This window comes from Rhineura floridana, chromosome 12, assembly GCF_030035675.1.
Source record: "Rhineura floridana isolate rRhiFlo1 chromosome 12, rRhiFlo1.hap2, whole genome shotgun sequence".
Lineage (NCBI taxonomy): Eukaryota > Metazoa > Chordata > Lepidosauria > Squamata > Rhineuridae > Rhineura > Rhineura floridana.
The window spans coordinates 8,597,973-8,617,594 of record NC_084491.1 but is presented as its reverse complement, the minus strand read 5'-3'; the positions used below and the strand labels follow the sequence as shown (position 1 = coordinate 8,617,594).

Sequence of the window (19,622 nt, the reverse complement as noted above, 5' to 3'; positions counted from 1 at the left end):
TTAAAAAGATGTTTTTAAAGCTTTTTCAAAAATGTTTTTAAAGATGTTTTGTTTTAATATATTTTAAAGTCTATATTAATATATTTTAAAGTGCTTTTAGTGCTTTTGTTTGCCGCCCTGGTCTCCTACTGGGAGGAAGGGTGGGATATAAATCAAATAATAAATAAATAAATATTAATATTGCTATTAGAATACTAATATAGCGTTATAACAAATTATAATCAATTCTGTTAGGAGCAACAATTTTATAACAAATTATAATACCAATAATCAATAACACAATTCTAACATATCTGTACTGTTAGATCTGTGTGATTTGAGTTGTTGATTTTTAATGTTGTATTGGAGCATACATTCTTATATTTTGCTTTTTATATTGTATCCTGCTTTGGGATTATTTTAATAAAGGGTGGGGCTAAAAATCTTCAAAATACCTAATAAATAAATAAAACAAATAGTGCTATAACTACAATTATTATTATTATGTATATTATAATATTTAATATATAATATATCAGAGGTTCCAAACTGTGGTCCGCAAGCTTCATTCAGGTGGTCTGCAGCATGTCCCCACTAACTATTCAAATTGATCTTTAATTGTATTTTCATTGCTTCTTTTATTTCTTTATACTGCACTTTATTGTATTACAATTCAAATTCTGTAGAACAAAAATGGTAATATAATAACATACAATTAGTGCTGCTGGATCTGTTTGCATCTCTATAGGTGTTATAGAAAAGTCCAACAGGCTGTGGCCCTCAGTACTGAAATGTTTTGCAACTGGTTGCTCCACTTTTTTTTTGGTCAAGATTGCTGATTTGTGGTTTCTGAAGTGTGTGCGTAGGTCAGTTGTAGTTTTTCCTACGTATTGGATATGACATCCTGGTCTTTTGCATTCGATGACATAAATTATATTACAGGACCTGCAGGTGATGTTCTGTTTGATGTAATATGTTCTGCCTGTCCTAGTGCTTTCGAAAGTAGCTGTCTCCCTGAGGTACACACAGGTGATGCAGCGTTTGGAGTGACAACGATGAGACCCAAGGTTGCTGATATGTGGCTTCAATACAGCTCTCAGTCTGCGTAAATTAGGAGGCTGGCGAAATGCTACAACAGGAGGCATGTTGATGGCTCTAGCAAGATGTTCAGAGTTTGCTAGCAATAGGTAGCTCTCTCTGATTGCTCGGAGGCAGTTAGGAGATGGTGGATGGAAATCTACCACAAATGGAATCTGTTGTTGACACCTCATTATGATGGAGGAGGTTTTCTCTGGACAGAATGGAGACAGAATGGATGTTGCAATCGATAATATGTGGAGGATATTCTCTCAGAAGAAGGTGTTCTTTAAGTTCACTGATCCTTCTCTAGTATTTATCCTCATTGTTGCAAATAAGTTTGATTCTCAGAGCTAAGCTATACACAATGTTTTTCTTTATATGCTTAGGATGGCAGGATTTCCAGTTTAGATAGATGTGGGCATCAGTGGGTTGGCTGTAAAGATCAGTGACTATTTTGTTGTCTTCAATGGCGAGAAGGACATAAAGAAAAGGGATGTGCATATTATAATTTGTACTATTAAATGTAAACTTAATAGATGGAAGGGTAGCAGTGACGTAATTTTTAAATTGTTCTAAACTCTCTTTACCATTTGTCCAAACCATAACAATATCAATGCCACCATATAAGTGATTTGTTAATGGCCTTTTTGAGTAATATATAACTTTTACTGGAACAGGGTCCCTATGTCTCCAGCATCCTACAAGCCACTCAGTATGAAAGGGGAGCGTGTCAGCCACTGAGAAAAGTCTTCCACAAAGCTTGTTGTCCTTTCTTGCTGATTGGAGCCAATCAGAATGAAAGGAGGTAACTCAACCACTGAGAAGACTCTTCTCAGTGATTAACACTCTCCCCTTTAGAATCATAGAACAGTAGAGTTGAAGGGGCCTATAAGGCCATCAAGTCCAACCCCCTGATCAATGCTTATTTCATGCTCATTGGCTCCTAGGGATGGCTGTTCTTGTGGGACAGTGCATTGTACATTGCCAAGAAGGGCTCCTGCTGGAAGGGCGGGATATAAATCAAATAATAAATAAAATAAAATAAATAAGGCATTAACAACAATCATCTCATTCTCAACCCAGCAGACAAAAAAAAGGTGGGGAGGAAGTGGTGTGGCTGTGACTATCATGAAGGGATCCCACACATCTCAATTTACCATTACATTACTGATAATGTATATTATAATATATTGTAGTTTCCCTCAAACCTTTTTTTCTCATGGACCCCTTGGTTTGAGGAAAACTGTAATATATATTATAATCTAGAATATATAACATTTAACACATTATTTAATATATCATAATCTATATATACTATAATCATATAGTAATGACATATGGTTTTATATATATATATATATAATTTAATATATTATAACATATTTAATATATTATAATTGGAATATATATTATAATCATATAATAATGATAATGGTATGGTTGATTCTGTGTGTCTGTATATATATATATATCATTCATTCATTGGCGATCACTCATGGCCGACTAAGATTGTCTTCCAAGATAAGGTCTTTAATGGTGGGTCCGTAGGTGACGGTGGAGGCCAATTCTGGATCCACACAGCCTCCCACAGTGAGGACATAGGTTTCCAGATGGAAGATGGTCACTATGAAGATTTGCTTGATGTGCCTTCTGCTTAGCTCGTTTGTCCCTTTCGCCCTGTACTCATGCTTCTTCAAAGTCCATAGCACCTTTGATAATGGCCGACCTCCAATTGGGACGCTCATGGACCAAGGCTTCCCAGTTCTCGATGCTTATGTTACATTTTTTTAGATTAGCTTTGAGAACATCTTTAAACCTCTTTTGCTGTCCACCAATATTCCATTTTCCATCCTTAAGTTGGGAGTAAAGTAGCAGCTTCGGAAGACGGTGATCAGGCATTCGAACAACATGGGCGGTCCAGTGAAGTTGATGTTGGAAGATCATTGTTTCAACACTGATGGTCTTTGCTTCTTCCAATACGCTAACATTAGTCCGCCTATCTTCCCAAGTAATTTGCAGAATTTTCCAGAGGCAGCGTTGGTGGAATCTTTCAAGAAGTTGGAGTGGCGTTTATAGATGGTCCATGTTTCACAGGCATACACTAAGGTCGGTAGTACAATGGCTTTGTAAATAAGCATTTTGGTCTCCCTGCGAATATCCTGATCCTTGAACACTCTACGCTCCATTTGGGAGAATGCGGCACTCACAGAGCTCAGACGATGCTGAATTTCAACATCGATGTCAGCTTTTACAGAGAGATGGCTGCCAAGATAGGAAAAGTGATCGACATTCTCCAGCGTCGCACCATTAAGCTGGATTGATGGTGCTACAGACGGATTGGTTAGCACTTGCTGATGAAGCACTTTGGGGTTTTTGATGTTAAGCAAGAGGCCAAGCTTTTCATATGCTTCCGGAAAGACATTTAGGATAGTTTGAAGATCTTCCTCTGAATGTGCGGAGACTATATTATCATTGGCATATTGAAGTTCTATGACATGGGTTGTAATTACCTTACTTTTTGCTTTCAGCCTACTGAGATTAAAAAGCTTTCCATCTATTCGATATGTGATTTCCACGCCAGTGGGAAGTTTCCCCTCAACAAGGTGTAGAATCATGGCAATGAAAGTAGCAAATAAGGTCAGAGCAATGACACATCCCTGTTTGACACCTGATCCCACTTTGAATGGATCACTTTGAGAGCCATTGTTATCCAAAACTGTTGCCGTCATGTTGTCATGGAGGAGTCGCAAAATATTCACAAATTTATCAGGACATCCAATTTTCAGAAGGATAGTCCAGAGAACAGTTCGATTTACAGTATCAAAGGCCTTAGTTAGATCAATAAATGCCATATACAGAGGCCGGTTTTGCTCCCTGCATTTTTCTTGAAGCTGTCGTGCAGTGAAGATCATGTCCACTGTCCCCCTCGAAAGGCGGAAACCATTTTGGGATTCAGGGAGGATGTCTTCTGAGATAGGTAGGAGGCGATTTGTGAGGATCCTTGCCAGGGCCGGTTCTAAAGGGCGGCCAGGTAGGGCACTGGCCCGAGGGCCCCTGCAGTTACAGGGTGACAGGGGGACCCTCAGTGGCCCCTCCGCTCCCCTTCCGTGATCCGTGGCCCCCCCACACCCCCTACTTACCTGTCTCCTGCCTTTTAGTATTGCCCGTAATGAAGATGGCGGCCGCAATTTTCCTAAAGTACTGAAGCCCCTGCCACCATCTTAGTTGATGGCAGAGATGCGCGTGTGTAACACGCACGTGTGCCATCAACAAAGATGGCGGTGGAGGCTTCATCCCCTTAGGGGAACCTCTGCCGCCATCTTGGTTAATGGCAATAGTAAAAGATGGGACACAGGTACGTGGGGGTGTGGGGCGCCTGTGCACACGCACACAAACATGTGCACAAACGCAAACGCGCACACATGCTGGGGCCCAGGGCAAGCTGATGCCCAAGGGCCCCGGCATGCCTGGAGCCGGCCCTGATCCTTGCAAGGATTTTACCTGCAGTAGCTAGAAGAGAGATGCCTCGGTAGTTCCCACAATCTGTTCTATCACCCTTCTTGAAAAGAGTGATAATTATGGCATCCCTAAAGTCTTCCGGGATCTCCTCCCACATCCAGATTTTTTTGATGAGTTTATGAAGTTGTTGTGTAAATTCAGGCCCACCTTCTTTAAAGATTTCAGCAGGAATCCCATCAGGTCCACTAGCTTTGTTATTCTTCATTTGATTAATGGCTTTACTGACTCCATCCAAATTAGGGGATATACAGCATTGGTAACAGCATAGATATTATTATTATTTTATTATTTATTAAATTTATTAGTCACCCATCTGGCTGGATGTCCAGCCACTCTGGGCGATGTACAAGATAAAAACAATACATCAAAACGTTAACATTTAAAACCATAACAATAAAAACCTAACCCACCCCAAAAGCCTGCCTGAAGAGCCAGGTCTTCAAGGCCCGGCGGAAGCTCATCATAGAAGGGGCATTGGCGGAGATCATATGTTAACAGCTGATGAAGGCGGAAGCTGAAACGTTTTGCTAATACAATAAAAACCTCTGTTTTGTTAATCACAATTACTTTCATATATATATATATATACACATATAATGAATAGTGTAATTGGGTTATTGCGTAAACGTCCCCCTCCCCATCAGCTTTGGATGGCAGCAGCCGCTGTCGACCCAGGCAGGAGGCCGCGAAGCTGAGGCTAGCCACAGCTGACTATCATGTGCCTCACGCGCGTGGGCGGCGGCGGCCAGTGAGGGAGGAGCGGAGCGCCTGGGAGGTGGCAAAATCTCGTTGCTAGGGCGCCCTCCGCAATCCGCACGAGTTAAAAAAAAAACACCTGCCCCCGACCAATCCCCATTTAGGCCCTGCTCGATGCTCATGGGCCGTGGCGACTGCCGCTCAAATACCTCGCCTAGCTCCTGTCCCTTCTTTCCAGCCTATCAGAGGCCGGAGAAGCCGAGACGCTCTGCTCCGCCCAGCACCATCGTCCCACTTTGTCACTTGGAGCTTGTCGGTGGGACTGCGGCGATGGCGACTTGAAGTAGGAGAACCCGCGGGGTTATCAGCCGCGGACCAATCAACGGAGAGAGTTCGGTTGAAGGGGCGGACCCAAGCGACAACCCCCCCCTCCGCTGTCTCTGCAAGGGGAGCTGAGCCCGGCGCTTAGAGGAAGCTGCTGGACTTGGTGGTGCAGAGGTGAGAAGGGGGCTCCTCGGGGGAGGGGCTCTGGGGCTTGTGGGCTGTGCGGAGTTAGAGGCTGTAAACTGGGGAGCTCGGAAAAGCGACTGATGGCTGAAGGAGGCGGGGAAAGAAGGCGTTGGAGCAAGAAGGGTTGTGTTAGGGACACCTTGGCAGAAAGAAGGGGGCTGAGATTCCTGTGATTGTTTACTTGAGGGGTATGGAGATCCGTGTGGAGCAAGCCATGATGGGATCTGATGTGGGTTTTAGGATACAGAAGGTTGCAGTGGGATAATGGTTTTGGAAGAGTGTGCAGCTGGAGTCCTCATGGTGGTCAAAAGGATGTTGTGACAATGACGGCGTGCAGGGGTAGGACTCTGATGTTCTAGTGTTGTGGGCTACGATTCTGCAGATGTTGGGAGCCTGTCAGTGAATGGGTCTGCAGCGATCGGGATGCTTTGGAACTGCAAACAGTGGGGTCTGATGCGGGTTAAGACTCTTGATGCTGAAGATACAGAGAGTTGTGTTATAAGAAACGTTGGAATAAAGGGGTCTGGGGAGCTCTAATCCATGTGGTTGAAATCTATGGGGTGAATGGGGTTCTAAAGGGAATGCTTAAGAAGAACAGAGAGTTGAAAAGGTACAGAAGGTATAGGTTGGTGCTTTGGATTCTGGAGTTGTGGAAGCATGTACAAAAGGAAGTATTGTTGAAAGTGAAGGGGGACTTCAAACTTATGTGGCAATCTGATAGGCATGAAAGGTGTTGCTTGGGCGACAGAGTCAAATTAGGGTCCTGAATTTAGCATTACAGAAGATTGTAGTCAGGGAATAGTGTGATGTGGGATGAAAACTTTTCCACGGATTTTTCCATTGTTTTCTTTTCTTGAAAATTTCCAGTGCTTATTTTTCCATGAGAATATTTGCATTTCATAAATTTGTTACTAACAATGAGTTAGTATGCCAATTGCAAATAACATATTAGGCAAATTTGGTAATTTCAGAGGTTTTATCTCGCTTTCTAAATGCAAGTAAATTAAACATGTTAAATTAAATCAATCCAGGGCATCAGAAAATTTTCTGATGGAAACTGAAATTTTTCCAGTGCTAATTACCCTCATTCACAAAGGAAAAATTTCAAATTCAATTTTTTCTGGAAAAGCCACATCACTGGGTATTAGGCAGTGTTTGCTGAAATCTTCCCTGTGGTAGACAGATGGGTGCTCTGGGGCAACTGTAACAGGAATTCTTAGAAATGACATGAGAAAGGAGTCTGATCTTGGTTAGAGCTCTGCAGATACATTTTGCCATGGCCTGAGTATTGGCTTGTGGTAAAATGGAGGCAGCCTTTTTCACTGGTAGCACCAGTGTTGTGGAACGCGCTCTCTGCTGAAATAGGAGAGGTCCTATCAATATTGGCATTCCACTGGCTCTTGAAGACATGCCTGCTTAGATAAATATTTTCTTGACCTGAACCTTTTGTTTTAATTGCTGTTTTAATTGTTGTGACATTCTAATGGCCTTGTTTTATTGCACATTGTGGGTGTTTATTTTAATGTTTTGATGGTATTGTTTTGTTGTGTATTTTAATTATGTGTGTTTCATTTTTTTGTAACTGATTTTATGTTTGTAAATTGCTTAGAAGCCACTTTGGCAATTAAGCATAATATAAATTAATTAATAAATGATAATGATGATCAGAGTCCTGGGAGAGAGAGCTTTGGACTGAGGAAATGGGCACTGCAAGACCCCTGTCGATGTCTGGCTGGGAGCCATGGGGTTGTAATGAAGATTTTAAGAATGACAGCCCACATGCATCATTGTGGATTTGGCCTCTGAATTCTGGAGATGTGGGAGCCTGAGTCCTTTAACAATCTGAGTCATGTTGGGGCTGCCTTAGGGTATCTTTATGGAATGAAGTATGCCAATGTACAGGCGGGCCCCGCTTATACGGCAGGTTCCGTTCCGGACCTCCGCCGTAAAGCGGAAATCGCCGTAAAGTGTAACTCCATTGAGTATAATGGGGCGCGTTGCGCGAAAATGACGCAAAAATGACACAAAAGCGGCAAAATCGGCTTTAAAATGGGGAATGAAAGTCTCCGCATTAGCGGAACACCGGGAAGCGAAGCGCCTGTAAGCGGGGCCCTACTGTAATTGAAAGCTCTGGATTCTAATACAATTCACAACAGGACCATAAGGGGATGGAAGTCTTTACAGTGGGGAAGGTTGGGATGGTTGGGGGAGAAACTAGATGAAGATACTAATAGGGGTCCATGCATTTGGATGGGCAAGCCAAGGCTGTGCATAAGCCTGTCCCACCTGCAGGGGTAGAGGCACAGACTGTGTGACAGTGTTCAAAAATCAGGGTGAGAAGGGGTGGGAATGCCTTGACATCATCCCCAGCTTTGAGGTGGAAAGCAGAGGTCTTCTCTGTTGTGCTAAGCTTCAGTGGCATTTGGAAAACACTGAGAAGTCTGACTGCTTTCCGAGTGCCTCCAAGGTTCAGTGTGGCATTGAGGAGAGCCCCTTCACATTTCCCAAACATGGAGAAGGTTAGAGGCTGTTCCTGATGCTGCCGTTGCCAGATTAAAGCATGCTGTCTCCAGGGAAAGGCTGGCAAGGGCATTTGGGGATCCTGGAATCGAAAAACAGGAATGAGGACACTGGAGAGCAGGTGATTAAAAAGGGAAAGGCTGCGAGAGGTGTGTGACTACATCACACATTACTGTCTGGTATTGCACTAATGTGCGGTGATAGCATTTTATTAACAGTCAAGAAACAAAACAATTTTATAAATTTGTATAATTTATGCAATCCCAGATGTCAAACTGCTTAAATGAAAGTCTTCTGCTGTTTCTGGCAAACCTTGAGTGAGAATCTGATCCATAAAAGTGGAGCATTGTCCAAAATGCCTCTGTGCAGTCCCTTGATTTTTAAAGTTGGCACATAGATGTCATAGTTGAGAGTGTGCTTGTTGGTCCAGTTCAATCATGTGAGGCCTTGCTTATTTTCTGTGTGTAATTGCATACACAGGTATGTGACCTCGTGGAGAAATACTAATGAGAACTGATCAGTACATGGAGAAAACGTATAGCCATTTCTGTAACAACTGCTGCGGTTATTTTCCATCAGTGCAATTGCAGCTGCACTCTAATTACATCATGTTTTCTCACCTAGTCCTGTTCCTGCAATCCTCACTTAGATTATCACTCTGGTTGTGACTCCAAGTGTGAACCATCTCTCAGTCTCATTGCAGTCCTCTAAGCATTACACAGGATGGCCTAATTGGATAATGTCTATGAATGAAAGGAAGGGAATCTTGGTTGTAAGGGGGATGGAGGTTGAAGGGGGAGAAAACAGATTAGTCCAGGTTTCAGAGATGAAGGATGGGGTGACGGGTCTGGATTCTGAAGAGGTAGGGACTGTGAGAGAAGGTTGGAGAAGGGAGATGGATTGAGACTGGCAGTGAGGTGAGGTTTACGGCCCCTCCCAGCCTTGCAGGCGCATTCTGCAACATGTCACTAATAATAGTGCACTCATGGTGGATGTATATTGGATCATCCACACATCATTCTGCTTTATTTGCTGTTCAGCAATATTTCCTTAGTGTTATTGCTTTATTGCTGTCTGGAGGGACACTCTTGCACTATAGAGCAACAAACATTGAACAAAAATTAAACATGGACAATTGTGGTATGGTACAAAAGTTACAGGATTTCACCAGGAAGTTAAGGGACATGCATTGACGGGAAATGGAGCAATAGAATTACCCTTCTTTAAAGTATTTCTTTATATAATGGCCTTGTATTTTTAGGCCCACTTATTTTTAATTGGCAGCAGCCTATAAGTGGAATAAAGAAGTGCTTTATTTACATTTGTTTAAGCTGTTCATTTTATTCTCTGGAAAATTGAAAATATATGCTGTGCTATATCATTTACAATTTTTTTTTATTATATATTACATTTCTACCCCGCCTTTCTTTTCATGACTGAAACCCAAGGCGGCTTACATCCGGTTCCCAGGCAGTCTCCCATCCAGGCACTGACCAGGCCTGACCCTGCTTAGTTTCAGCAGGGAGCTGGCCTTATGTGCCTTCAGACCACTTCCTGGCACCAAGGTACCAAGGTTAATCATGGAGCTTCCTCAGTTTGCCCACCACTGTGTCCTATTCAGCACTCAGTCCGCTGATCTCCACACACCCAGTTCCAGGCAACAGTCGGTTTCGTCTGGCGAGTTTCCCAGGGGCTCCATTAAGATGGCCAATCGGACACTGTCCTGTTGTCACCAGGCTCCTTAAGGAGGCCAGGGGCTCCCCAGCAGAAACGCAAGTGAGGGTGGCACAAGGGCAGTCGACAGGGTCAGTCCAAAGTCATGGGTGTCAGGCAAGAATCAGGGTCATAGTAGTCCGGGGTCAGAAACCAAGCAGTCTAAGCAATGCAGGAAGGGGGCAAAGCGAGAGACAGGCCCAGGCCCTCAGATCATCTTTAGACAGCTGGTCCAGCAGCCCTTCCAGCCTAGCACTTGGGCTTGTATGCTGGAGCTTCTGAAACCCCACACACACCTCAGTGACTCCCATTGATCACCTGCAGCCAGACCTTTACTCACAAGGAGTCCAGGCCTGTAGTCGGGCCCTCCTCCAGATAGGCCGGGTCTCCATCTGGCATCAGAGGCAGCACCTCTGCCCTGGGCTCGGGGGCTGTTCAACCTTGATGTCAGAGGCCAAACTTGTCCCAGGGGCAGATAGCCCATCCTGGGCCTCGTCACAGGATCCTGGCCCCTCACCTTTAGGTGGAACCTGAGCCGGGGCTGGGTCCAAGACTAGAGTCTCCTGGTCTTCCTCTGATGAGGACTCCTCTGGCTGGGACCAGACGGACACCCCTCCCCTCACAGTTCTTTGGCCTCTGCACACCTCCTGTTCCAGCTGTTTTACTGTCCTGTAGCAGGGCTTGCTTTTATATTTATTATTATTTATTACATTTCTACCCCGCCTTTCTTTTCATGCTAGAAACCCAAGGCGGCTTACACATGGTTCCCAAGCGGTCTCCCATCCAGGCACTGACCAGACCTTCCCCTGCTTCACTTCAGCAGGGAGCTGGCCTCATGTGCCTTCAGACCATAGCCTGTTTTACCTTTGTTCTTCTTGAGTCAGGATTTAAACTCTGGCCTCCGAGGCCCTACTCTGATACCATGGGACAGCCTTCTGCAGCAACAGTCAGTCAAGTATTATATATTTTATTATTCTTAATGTTTTAGATCTGAAGTACCACAAAGCAGCTTCTTCGTGGTTTGGCAAAGTGTCCCCAGTGCTGGGCCTCCCCTCTGAGCAGCCATGATCCATAGCCTCTTCCTGATTAACTCGTCCGGGGACATCTTCCTTGAGAAGCACTGGAAAAGTGTGGTCAGCCGCTCAGTGTGTGACTACTTCTTTGAGGCGCAGGAGCGAGCTTCGGAGGCAGAAAATGTGCCCCCTGTGATCCCCACCCCTCACCACTATCTCTTAAGCGTCTATCGGCACAAGATCTTCTTTGTGGCAGTGATCCAGACAGAGGTGCCCCCGCTTTTTGTCATTGAATTTCTTCATCGGGTCGTGGATACTTTTCAGGTAAGTAAAATGTCGCGGCCGTTCTGGGGACAATCCACGCAGTATAGTTTTTAGGGGCACTTAACTGTGCACCTGCAAATGCAACCAAAACACATTTGCACCATCCAGGTATGCTTCTCACGGAGTCAGAATTGGCTGTTGAATGTATCACCTGGGTTTGCTGCAAAGTAATGTATGAACAGCTCTTATTCTCAGCTGAGCTACACCCAGAATAGCCCCAAATTGGCTGGAGACAGGAGGTGGTGTGTTCTCTTTTTGTTTTCCCAGAGAGTTGGTAGTGAGGTGCTAGAGCCATAGTTGCTTGAACCAAGTACTGGACTAGAATTTATCAGCAAATTTGATTCTATCTGTTTTGGACTTAATCAGGACAGTGGGTTTCTTTCCTGCTACTGGGGAAAAATAGCTGGAAAGACAATATTAAATACGGTCTTTCCAGCAGTTTTTTCACAGTGGCAGGAAAGAAACCCACTGTCCTGATTAAGTCCAAAACAGATAGAATCAAATTTGCTTGATGGTTGAGTTGACTGATAAATTATTACCTGTGCCTATTGCTGTTAACAAGTCACTCTGTTTTTTCTTTGTCTGTATTTGAGCTTTGCATAGATATATTAAAGATTGTGTCTCCTATTATTTCATACATATTTGGCCCCATTATTTAAATACCCCCTCTGTACCCATGTATGTGTAGTGGCATATAATATGCATCTGGCAACTGAGAAGAATGCTTCGTGCATCTGACAAAGCGGACACTAGCCGGTGAAAGTTTGTGCATCAATAACTTACAGTTCTTAAGGGTGCCACATCCCTCCTTTTCCCTGGCCAACCAGGTTTTGTGGGGTTTTACACTATAGCAATGGAGGCTCAATCTGACTACCTTTGGCTACTTTCAGCATGTTTGTTCCATTTCTTGCGGTAACAACATGTCTCCTCTTGTAGTGTCGTAATTAGCAGCGTAAGTAGGCGACAGTTTCTGGGGGCTGTTAAGTTGAATCTTGTAGCCTTGCCTTTTCCTCCTTTAATTAACCATGCCCATTTGGCCCTTCTGTAAACAAATTGATGTGAAGTGATATTATACAATCAAAGAAAAGTACGTCTCTTACCTGAGCATAATGCTCGCCAATGAGCAACTACTAAAACATCTCCTGAAACACAGAACTAGTATGTGGCCTAGTGCGGCGTTGCTGCTGGTGTGCGATAAAATTCAGTGTAGAATTTTGAATTGAGAGTACAGGCTTCTTGACAGGGCAGATGGTTGTGATCCTATGAAGACCAGACACCCCACTAGCTCTGTTTTTAGAAATTAAATACTGGCGTCCATGGCCGCTGGCTGTGTTCCAAGGACATGCCCCCATCTTAGAAAAAATGTTTAAAGCAGACCCTGTAGTCCTCCAGATGTTGATGGATGCTCAGCAGCCCCTGCCAGCATGGCTAATAATCAAGGATGTTGGGAGTTGTAGTCTAGCAACATCTGGAAGGCCACCGATTCCCCACCTTGCCATATGCCCCACTAATGTGTACCCAACAGCTTGGTCTGACCATTGTTGAAAGCAGAATGCTGAGCTTAATGTGGCAGTTGGTGCAGAAGCATCCCTGTCCATAGACTTAGAACAGCTGACCCATCTCTTTAATGCAGAGGTTGGGAACCTGTGGCTGTCCAACACTAGAGGCATTCAAGAGGCAGCTGGACAGCCACCTGTCGAATATGCTTTAATTTGGATTCTTGCATTGAGCAGAGGGTTGTACTCGATGGCCTTATAGGCCCCTTCCAACGCTATGATTCTTTGTTGTTGGACTGTAACTTCCATCATCTCTGACCATTGGTCATACTAGTGGGAATTGGAGTCCAACAACATCTGGAGGACCAAAGGATCCCCACCCCTGCTCCAATTGGTGATGCTGCAGATTGAAACTGGGAACTTAAAAAGAAAAAGCAAATATTTTAAATTTTTTTACAAATTTTCAATACAATATAATTTTGTCTAGATCTTAAAGTATAAATTATAAATACAATTTGATATCTAATAAATAATTATACAATCAATACATAAATGCAATTTAATATGTAGTAATATATCACCTATCATCACAAATTGCATCATGAATTAATTATTAACTAGAGTTCACTGAAACTACATTCCTGAGTGAAAATAACTCAGCAATAATCCTTCCTCAACTCATTTATTCTTCTGCTCTCTCTACCTTTTAGCTCTTAAATTTCTCCCAGTAAAAATATGGATTTTCTGAATCTTGCGCCTTGTTATTCCAATATGAAACAAGCAGACTGAAAAACTATTCTTTCTTTGTGCCAAATTTATTAGCTTAATTACGCATGCCATGTCCCAGATTTTAGCTGACCAAGAGTTTGCACAAGGAATGATGGTAGTCTTGCAGTTCTGACATTCTGTCATTTTGGCTTCCATTATCAAATAAGTTGTCATTTCTGTATCTTCTTCTGGTGTGGTATCCTTAAGATAGCCAAACAGTACTACCATTGGTTCTCTGGGAACTTCTTCAAGGAAGGTCTGTACCGCATTCCAGTATTGGCCTCCTTCCACAAGTTTGGTCTTGATGTTAAGCAATTTAAAATTCAATAAAGCAGGTTTTGCCTTCATATTTTACCCGGGGGAAGGTTTGCCTGCTTTTCCAGTCTGAGGTGGTGCATTTTTGAATTTGTTTACACCTTATCATAGGGTTCCTTCTGTGTTAACTACGCTCCCAGCTGGGAAAAGCAGTGGTGGTTGTAATCGCAGAAGTGGCTGGATCAGGATCAGGGTGGAAATACTGCAACCCCCAGAATGCTGCAATATCCAATTATTCTGGGATAACAACTCCTGGATTCATATCAAATGCTGCTTGTTTCTTTGTTGTAGCTAGCTATCAGTTTCTGATACAATCGTCCTCCAAGGCGCCCATAGTGGGATACATGGACTTTCCTAATTTTTATACTTGCAACAACCCTGTGAGGTAGGTGGTTAGTGACTAGCCCAAGAGTCCACCTTGGACAGCTCTTTGAAAGTTCGGACTAAAACCTGGAGTGGATTCCACTGCCCCACCGACATGGAGTCACTAGCCGCCACTGCTTCACAGGCTGGCAGTGTGAATTGGTATGACTTGACCAAAGTCCACAAGATATCTTAAGTACAGATGATAAAACAGGGCTGTGATGCTGAGGAAACATGGTGGAGTGTTTCTTTCCATCTCAAGGATACTCCTGCTCTCATTCTTAAATGTTCACCCTTTATTTTTGTTTTTAGAAGTTTTTTGTCTCTCTCTGTTTCTGTAAGGCCATACAGACTTTCCAAAAAATTCTAGCTACAGGCTTGCTAATGTGTAAGACACGATGATGGGATCTGAATTGTAACCTGATGAGGCAAGCATCAGGGTTGCAGATCTGGGACTCTTTTATAATTCATGTGGCTCGTTTTTCTTCTCTGGTTACCACCAGGGCTTCCTGGTGGCTGTCAGAGAAGGACTCATTTTTCTGCCTGTTGACAGGTGAGGGAGAGAAGCGACACTTTGCTCACAGCCAACCTTCCCAAATTTTGGAAACCACAGATTGACTTGGGGCACCACCCAGGGCGAAGTTTACAGCAACCTGAAATTCTGTATCAACAGTCACAGAATAGGGTAAACAGAAAGGTCTTTAGCTGTCTGCGAAAACACTCTGTCATTGTACTCGCTTGATCTGCATAGACAGCCCATTCCACAAAATGGGTGCCACAGTGCAATAGGTCATGGTACAGCCAGGGACGCCTCGCTCATAGATCGCCGTGACCTGGGAGGACTGTGCGGGAAAGTATGGCCTTGGAGATAACTTGATCCCAAGCTGTCCAATTAATTCCAATTGACTTGGAATTAACTTCCCCATAAGCCAGGACCATCCTCAGAGATACCTCAAAACGCCCACTTGAGTCAGCCTCCTTACCTTCTTCACAATCAAGCCACCGATGGCTTTCCGTCTCTTGTATTTCCTGGGGAATCAGTGGTGCTCTCCCTTACTGGTCTGTTTCAGAATATGCCAGGAGGAGGCTAGTTAATCTTTTTGTTCCCTCCTCCCCACGCAGGATTATTTTGGAGTCTGCTCTGAGGTTGTCATCAAGGACAATGTTGTGGTGGTCTACGAGGTGCTGGAGGAAATGCTGGACAATGGGTTCCCGTTGGCTACTGAGTCCAACATTCTGAAAGAGCTGATCAAGCCCCCCACCATCCTGCGGACAGTTGTCAACACCATTACAGGTCTGCAGTTGCACTTTTGTGCATAGGTGCTTCCAGGTGACCTGTTTGTTAGCAGTCATCCCAATTTGTTTCCAGGGATATTAGACAATGTTAGCTATTTAACGAGCATTCATTCTTATTTTTTGACAAGCGGGGGAGGTTAGATGACGTTGCTTCAAAACGAGCATTATCCCACACTCTCCAGTGCATTTCCCCATCACTTTCCATATCGCAAAAGTCCGATCTTTTGGGGAAGAGGATTTGTTGCCCAAGCGCTCCCAATCGACTATAATTACACAGCCTTGATTTGCCAGTATGTGATTGAATCCCACCTGAAAACAGCAACAGTAAGAACATAAGAACATAAGAAGAGCCTGCTGGATCAGGCCAGTGGCCCATCTAGTCCAGCATCCTGTTCTCACAGTGGCCAACCAGGTGCCTGGGGGAAGCCCGCAAGCAGGACCCGAGTGCAAGAACACTCTCCCCTCCTGAGGCTTCCGGCAACTGGTTTTCAGAAGCATGCTGCCTCTGACTAGGGTGGCAGAGCACAGCCATCATGGCTAGTAGCCATTGATAGCCCTGTCCTCCATGAATTTGTCTAATCTTCTTTTAAAGCCGTCCAAGCTGGTGGCCATTACTGCATCTTGTGGGAGCAAATTCCATAGTTTAACTATGCGCTGAGTAAAGAAGTACTTCCTTTTGTCTGTCCTGAATCTTCCAACATTCAGCTTCTTTGAATGTCCACGAGTTCTAGTATTATGAGAGAGGGAGAAGAACTTTTCTCTATCCACTTTCTCAATGCCATGCATAATTTTATACACTTCTATCATGTCTCCTCTGACCCGCCTTTTCTCTAAACTAAAAAGCCCCAAATGCTGCAACCTTTCCTCATAAGGGAGTCGCTCCATCCCCTTGATCATTCTGGTTGCCCTCTTCTGAACCTTTTCCAACTCTAGAATATCCTTTTTGAGATGAGGCGACCAGAACTGTACACAGTATTCCAAATGCGGCCCCACCATAGATTTATACAACGGCATTATGATATCGGCTGTTTTATTTTCAATACCTTTCCTAATTATCGCTAGCATGGAATTTGCCTTTTTCACAGCTGCCGCACACTGGGTCGACATTTTCATCGTGCTGTCCACTACAACCCCGAGGTCTCTTTCCTGGTCGGTCACCGCCAGTTCAGACCCCATGAGCGTATATGTGAAATTCAGATTTTTTGCTCCAATATGCATAATTTTACACTTGTTTATATTGAATTGCATTTGCCATTTTTCTGCCCATTCACTCAGTTTGGAGAGGTCTTTTTGGAGCTCTTCGCAATCCCTTTTTGTTTTGACAACCCTGAACAATTTAGTGTCATCAGCAAACTTGGCCACTTCACTGCTCACTCCTAATTCTAGGTCATTAATGAACAAGTTGAAAAGTACAGGTCCCAATACCGATCCTTGAGGGACTCCACTTTCTACAGCCCTCCATTGGGAGAACTGTCCGTTTATTCCTACTCTCTGCTTTCTGCTTCTTAACCAATTTCTTATCCACAAGAGGACCTCTCCTCTTATTCCATGACTGCTAAGCTTCCTCAGAAGCCTTTGGTGAGGTACCTTGTCAAACGCTTTTTGAAAGTCTAAGTACACTATATCCACTGGATCACCTCTATCTATATGCTTGTTGACACTCTCAAAGAATTCTAATAGGTTACTGAGACAGGACTTTCCCTTGCAGAAGCCATGCTGGCTCTGCTTCAGCAAGGCTTGTTCTTCTATGTGCTTAGTTAATCTAGCTTTAATCATACTTTCTACCAGTTTTCCAGGGACAGAAGTTAAGCTAACTGGCCTGTAATTTCCGGGATCCCCTCTGGATCCCTTTTTGAAGATTGGCGTTACATTTGCCACTTTCCAGTCCTCAGGCACGGAGGAGGACCCAAGGGACAAGTTACATATTTTAGTTAGCAGATCAGCAATTTCACCTTTGAGTTCTTTGAGAACTCTCGGGTGGATGCCATCCGGGCCCGGTGATTTGTCAGTTTTTATATTGTCCATTAAGCTTAGAACTTCCTCTCTCGTTACCACTATTTGTCTCAGTTCCTCAGAATCCCTTCCTGCAAATGTTAGTTCAGGTTCAGGGATCTGCCCTATATCTTCCACTGTGAAGACAGATGCAAAGAATTCATTTAGCTTCTCTGCAATCTCCTTATCGTTCTTTAGTACACCTTTGACTCCCTTATCATCCAAGGGTCCAGTTGTCTCCCTAGATGGTCTCCTGCTTTGAATGTATTTATAGAATTTTTTGTTGTTGGTTTGGAAGGGCCCTCGGTGTTCTAGTCAGTGAACAGCCTCAGTGTTCTAGCTGTTCACAGTGAACAACAGATCGATCTTGAAAGTCTTCTGAAGGGAAAAAAGCAAGTTTTAGCAAGAGCGCTCTCTCCCGCAGTTAAAATTGTAAGCATACTACACTCTTGCAGCGATTACCTTTAAGAGTGGGGTTGGAATAACAAATTACCTGCCCTCTGAGAACTGTCTCCTCCAGTATATCAGCATGAATCAGTGAATGATCTGTGGACGTCATTGCCAGATTAAGAAAAAGGCAAGCCTTAGAACATCCTTGGGCAGCATCTCCTGAGGCTAGGCAATTCGGCTGCATTTCTACAACAGGAGTAATTGAGTGAACTAATAACCGATGCAACTTGAATTTACCATTATATGATCAAATCCCACCCAAAAATAGCCACAGTCTTGAAATGCCATGAGAGAGAGTAAACCTGCAATCCTGTATATGCTCACTCAGGAGTAAGCCCATTGAACTCATGGGACTTCCTTCTGAGTAAAGATGTTTAAGATCATGATGTACCAGGCTGGCTAGCTGGATGTACGGAGAGGAAGAAGAAGCTGACCTTCCAGCTAAATGCTTTAACTTGAATGTTTATTTCATTAAAAAAAAAATCCTGCCTTTTGATAAGATTTAATTTCAAGGCAGCCTACAGTTCAAAACAGTAAAAAAAAAATCTGACATTGCAAAGCAGAATAACACTAACATTCACTGAGGATAAATCTATCAAAGGCTACTAGCCACAATGGCTCTGTTCCACCTGAGATGCAGTGTGCCTCTGCATGCCCAGTTGCTGAGAATCACAAGTGGGGAGAGTGCTGTTGCATTCAGGTCCTGCTTGCAGGCTTCCCACAGGCATCTGGTTGACCACTGTGAGAACAGGATGCTGGACTAGATGAGCCTTTGGCCCGATCCAGAAGGGCTTGAGTTCTTAAAAATACTTAAAAAAAAATAAAAACATCAGAGAAACAGCAAGAAACCAATAACAAGCTAAAAGCAGCAGCAGATGAGAACATGTAAAGCTAACTTTTATTCCCAGTCATTGGTCTATCCAGCTTAGTACAGTCTACACTGACAGGCAGTGGTTTTCCAGGTTTTCAGACAGAATTCATTTAAAGCACTATTATACCAGTTTAAACAGCAGTGGCTTCCCCCAAAGAATCCTGGGAAGTATAGTTTGTGAAGGATGCTGAGAACTGTTAGAAGACCCCTTGTTTCTCCCATACCGCTACAATTCTCAGAGTTTCTTGGGAATAGGGACTGAATGCTAAAACTCTCTGGGAATTGTCACTATTGAGCCATCTCTCCCTCTCCCCCTCCCCAGTTTGTCTAACTGTGTTTTAAAAAGCCATCTAAACTAGTGGCCAGTTTTTGGTTACTTGGCACAGAATTTAAATTTTCTTAGTGCAACATATGTATACACAGATCTGCCCATGGATAACTTTCAGGCTTCCTTATTTTGTGTAATTTGCAAGCTTGCATGCTCATGCACTCAAAGAAGGTGTGCCAGAGACTGAGAGATGATACTGTGGACCCATTGTTACTTCTTTTTCTCTGCGACCAGCCCAACAACCATTGACACTTTCCCTAGGAAACCATCCCTACATGCAATGAAATCACTGAATGGTGAGAGTTAATCTTATTTGCCATGCCAGACCCACAGGTGCTGTGTTCAAATCCAGACTCGGAGGGAGCTTGCTCCATCTTGGGGCTCCTGTG

General features: G+C 43.7%; 1 protein-coding gene across 2 annotated transcripts in view; it reads left to right on the top strand.

Annotated features, from left to right (window-relative positions):
- Window positions 1–5,537: 5,537 nt before the first annotated feature.
- The window catches only part of AP3M2 (adaptor related protein complex 3 subunit mu 2), a 29,907-nt gene continuing 15,822 nt past the window's right edge, over window positions 5,538–19,622 (top strand). The window contains exons 1-3 of one of the 2 annotated variants that reach the window (XM_061592878.1): window positions 5,538–5,772; window positions 11,006–11,354; window positions 15,419–15,590. In XM_061592878.1, the coding sequence (XP_061448862.1) occupies window positions 11,082–11,354; window positions 15,419–15,590 (445 nt within the window). In that variant the 5' untranslated portion in view covers window positions 5,538–5,772; window positions 11,006–11,081. Of the gene's footprint in view, window positions 5,773–5,942; window positions 6,124–11,005; window positions 11,355–15,418; window positions 15,591–19,622 lie in introns of those variants that run through there. The other variant, XM_061592879.1, reaches the window with a different exon arrangement.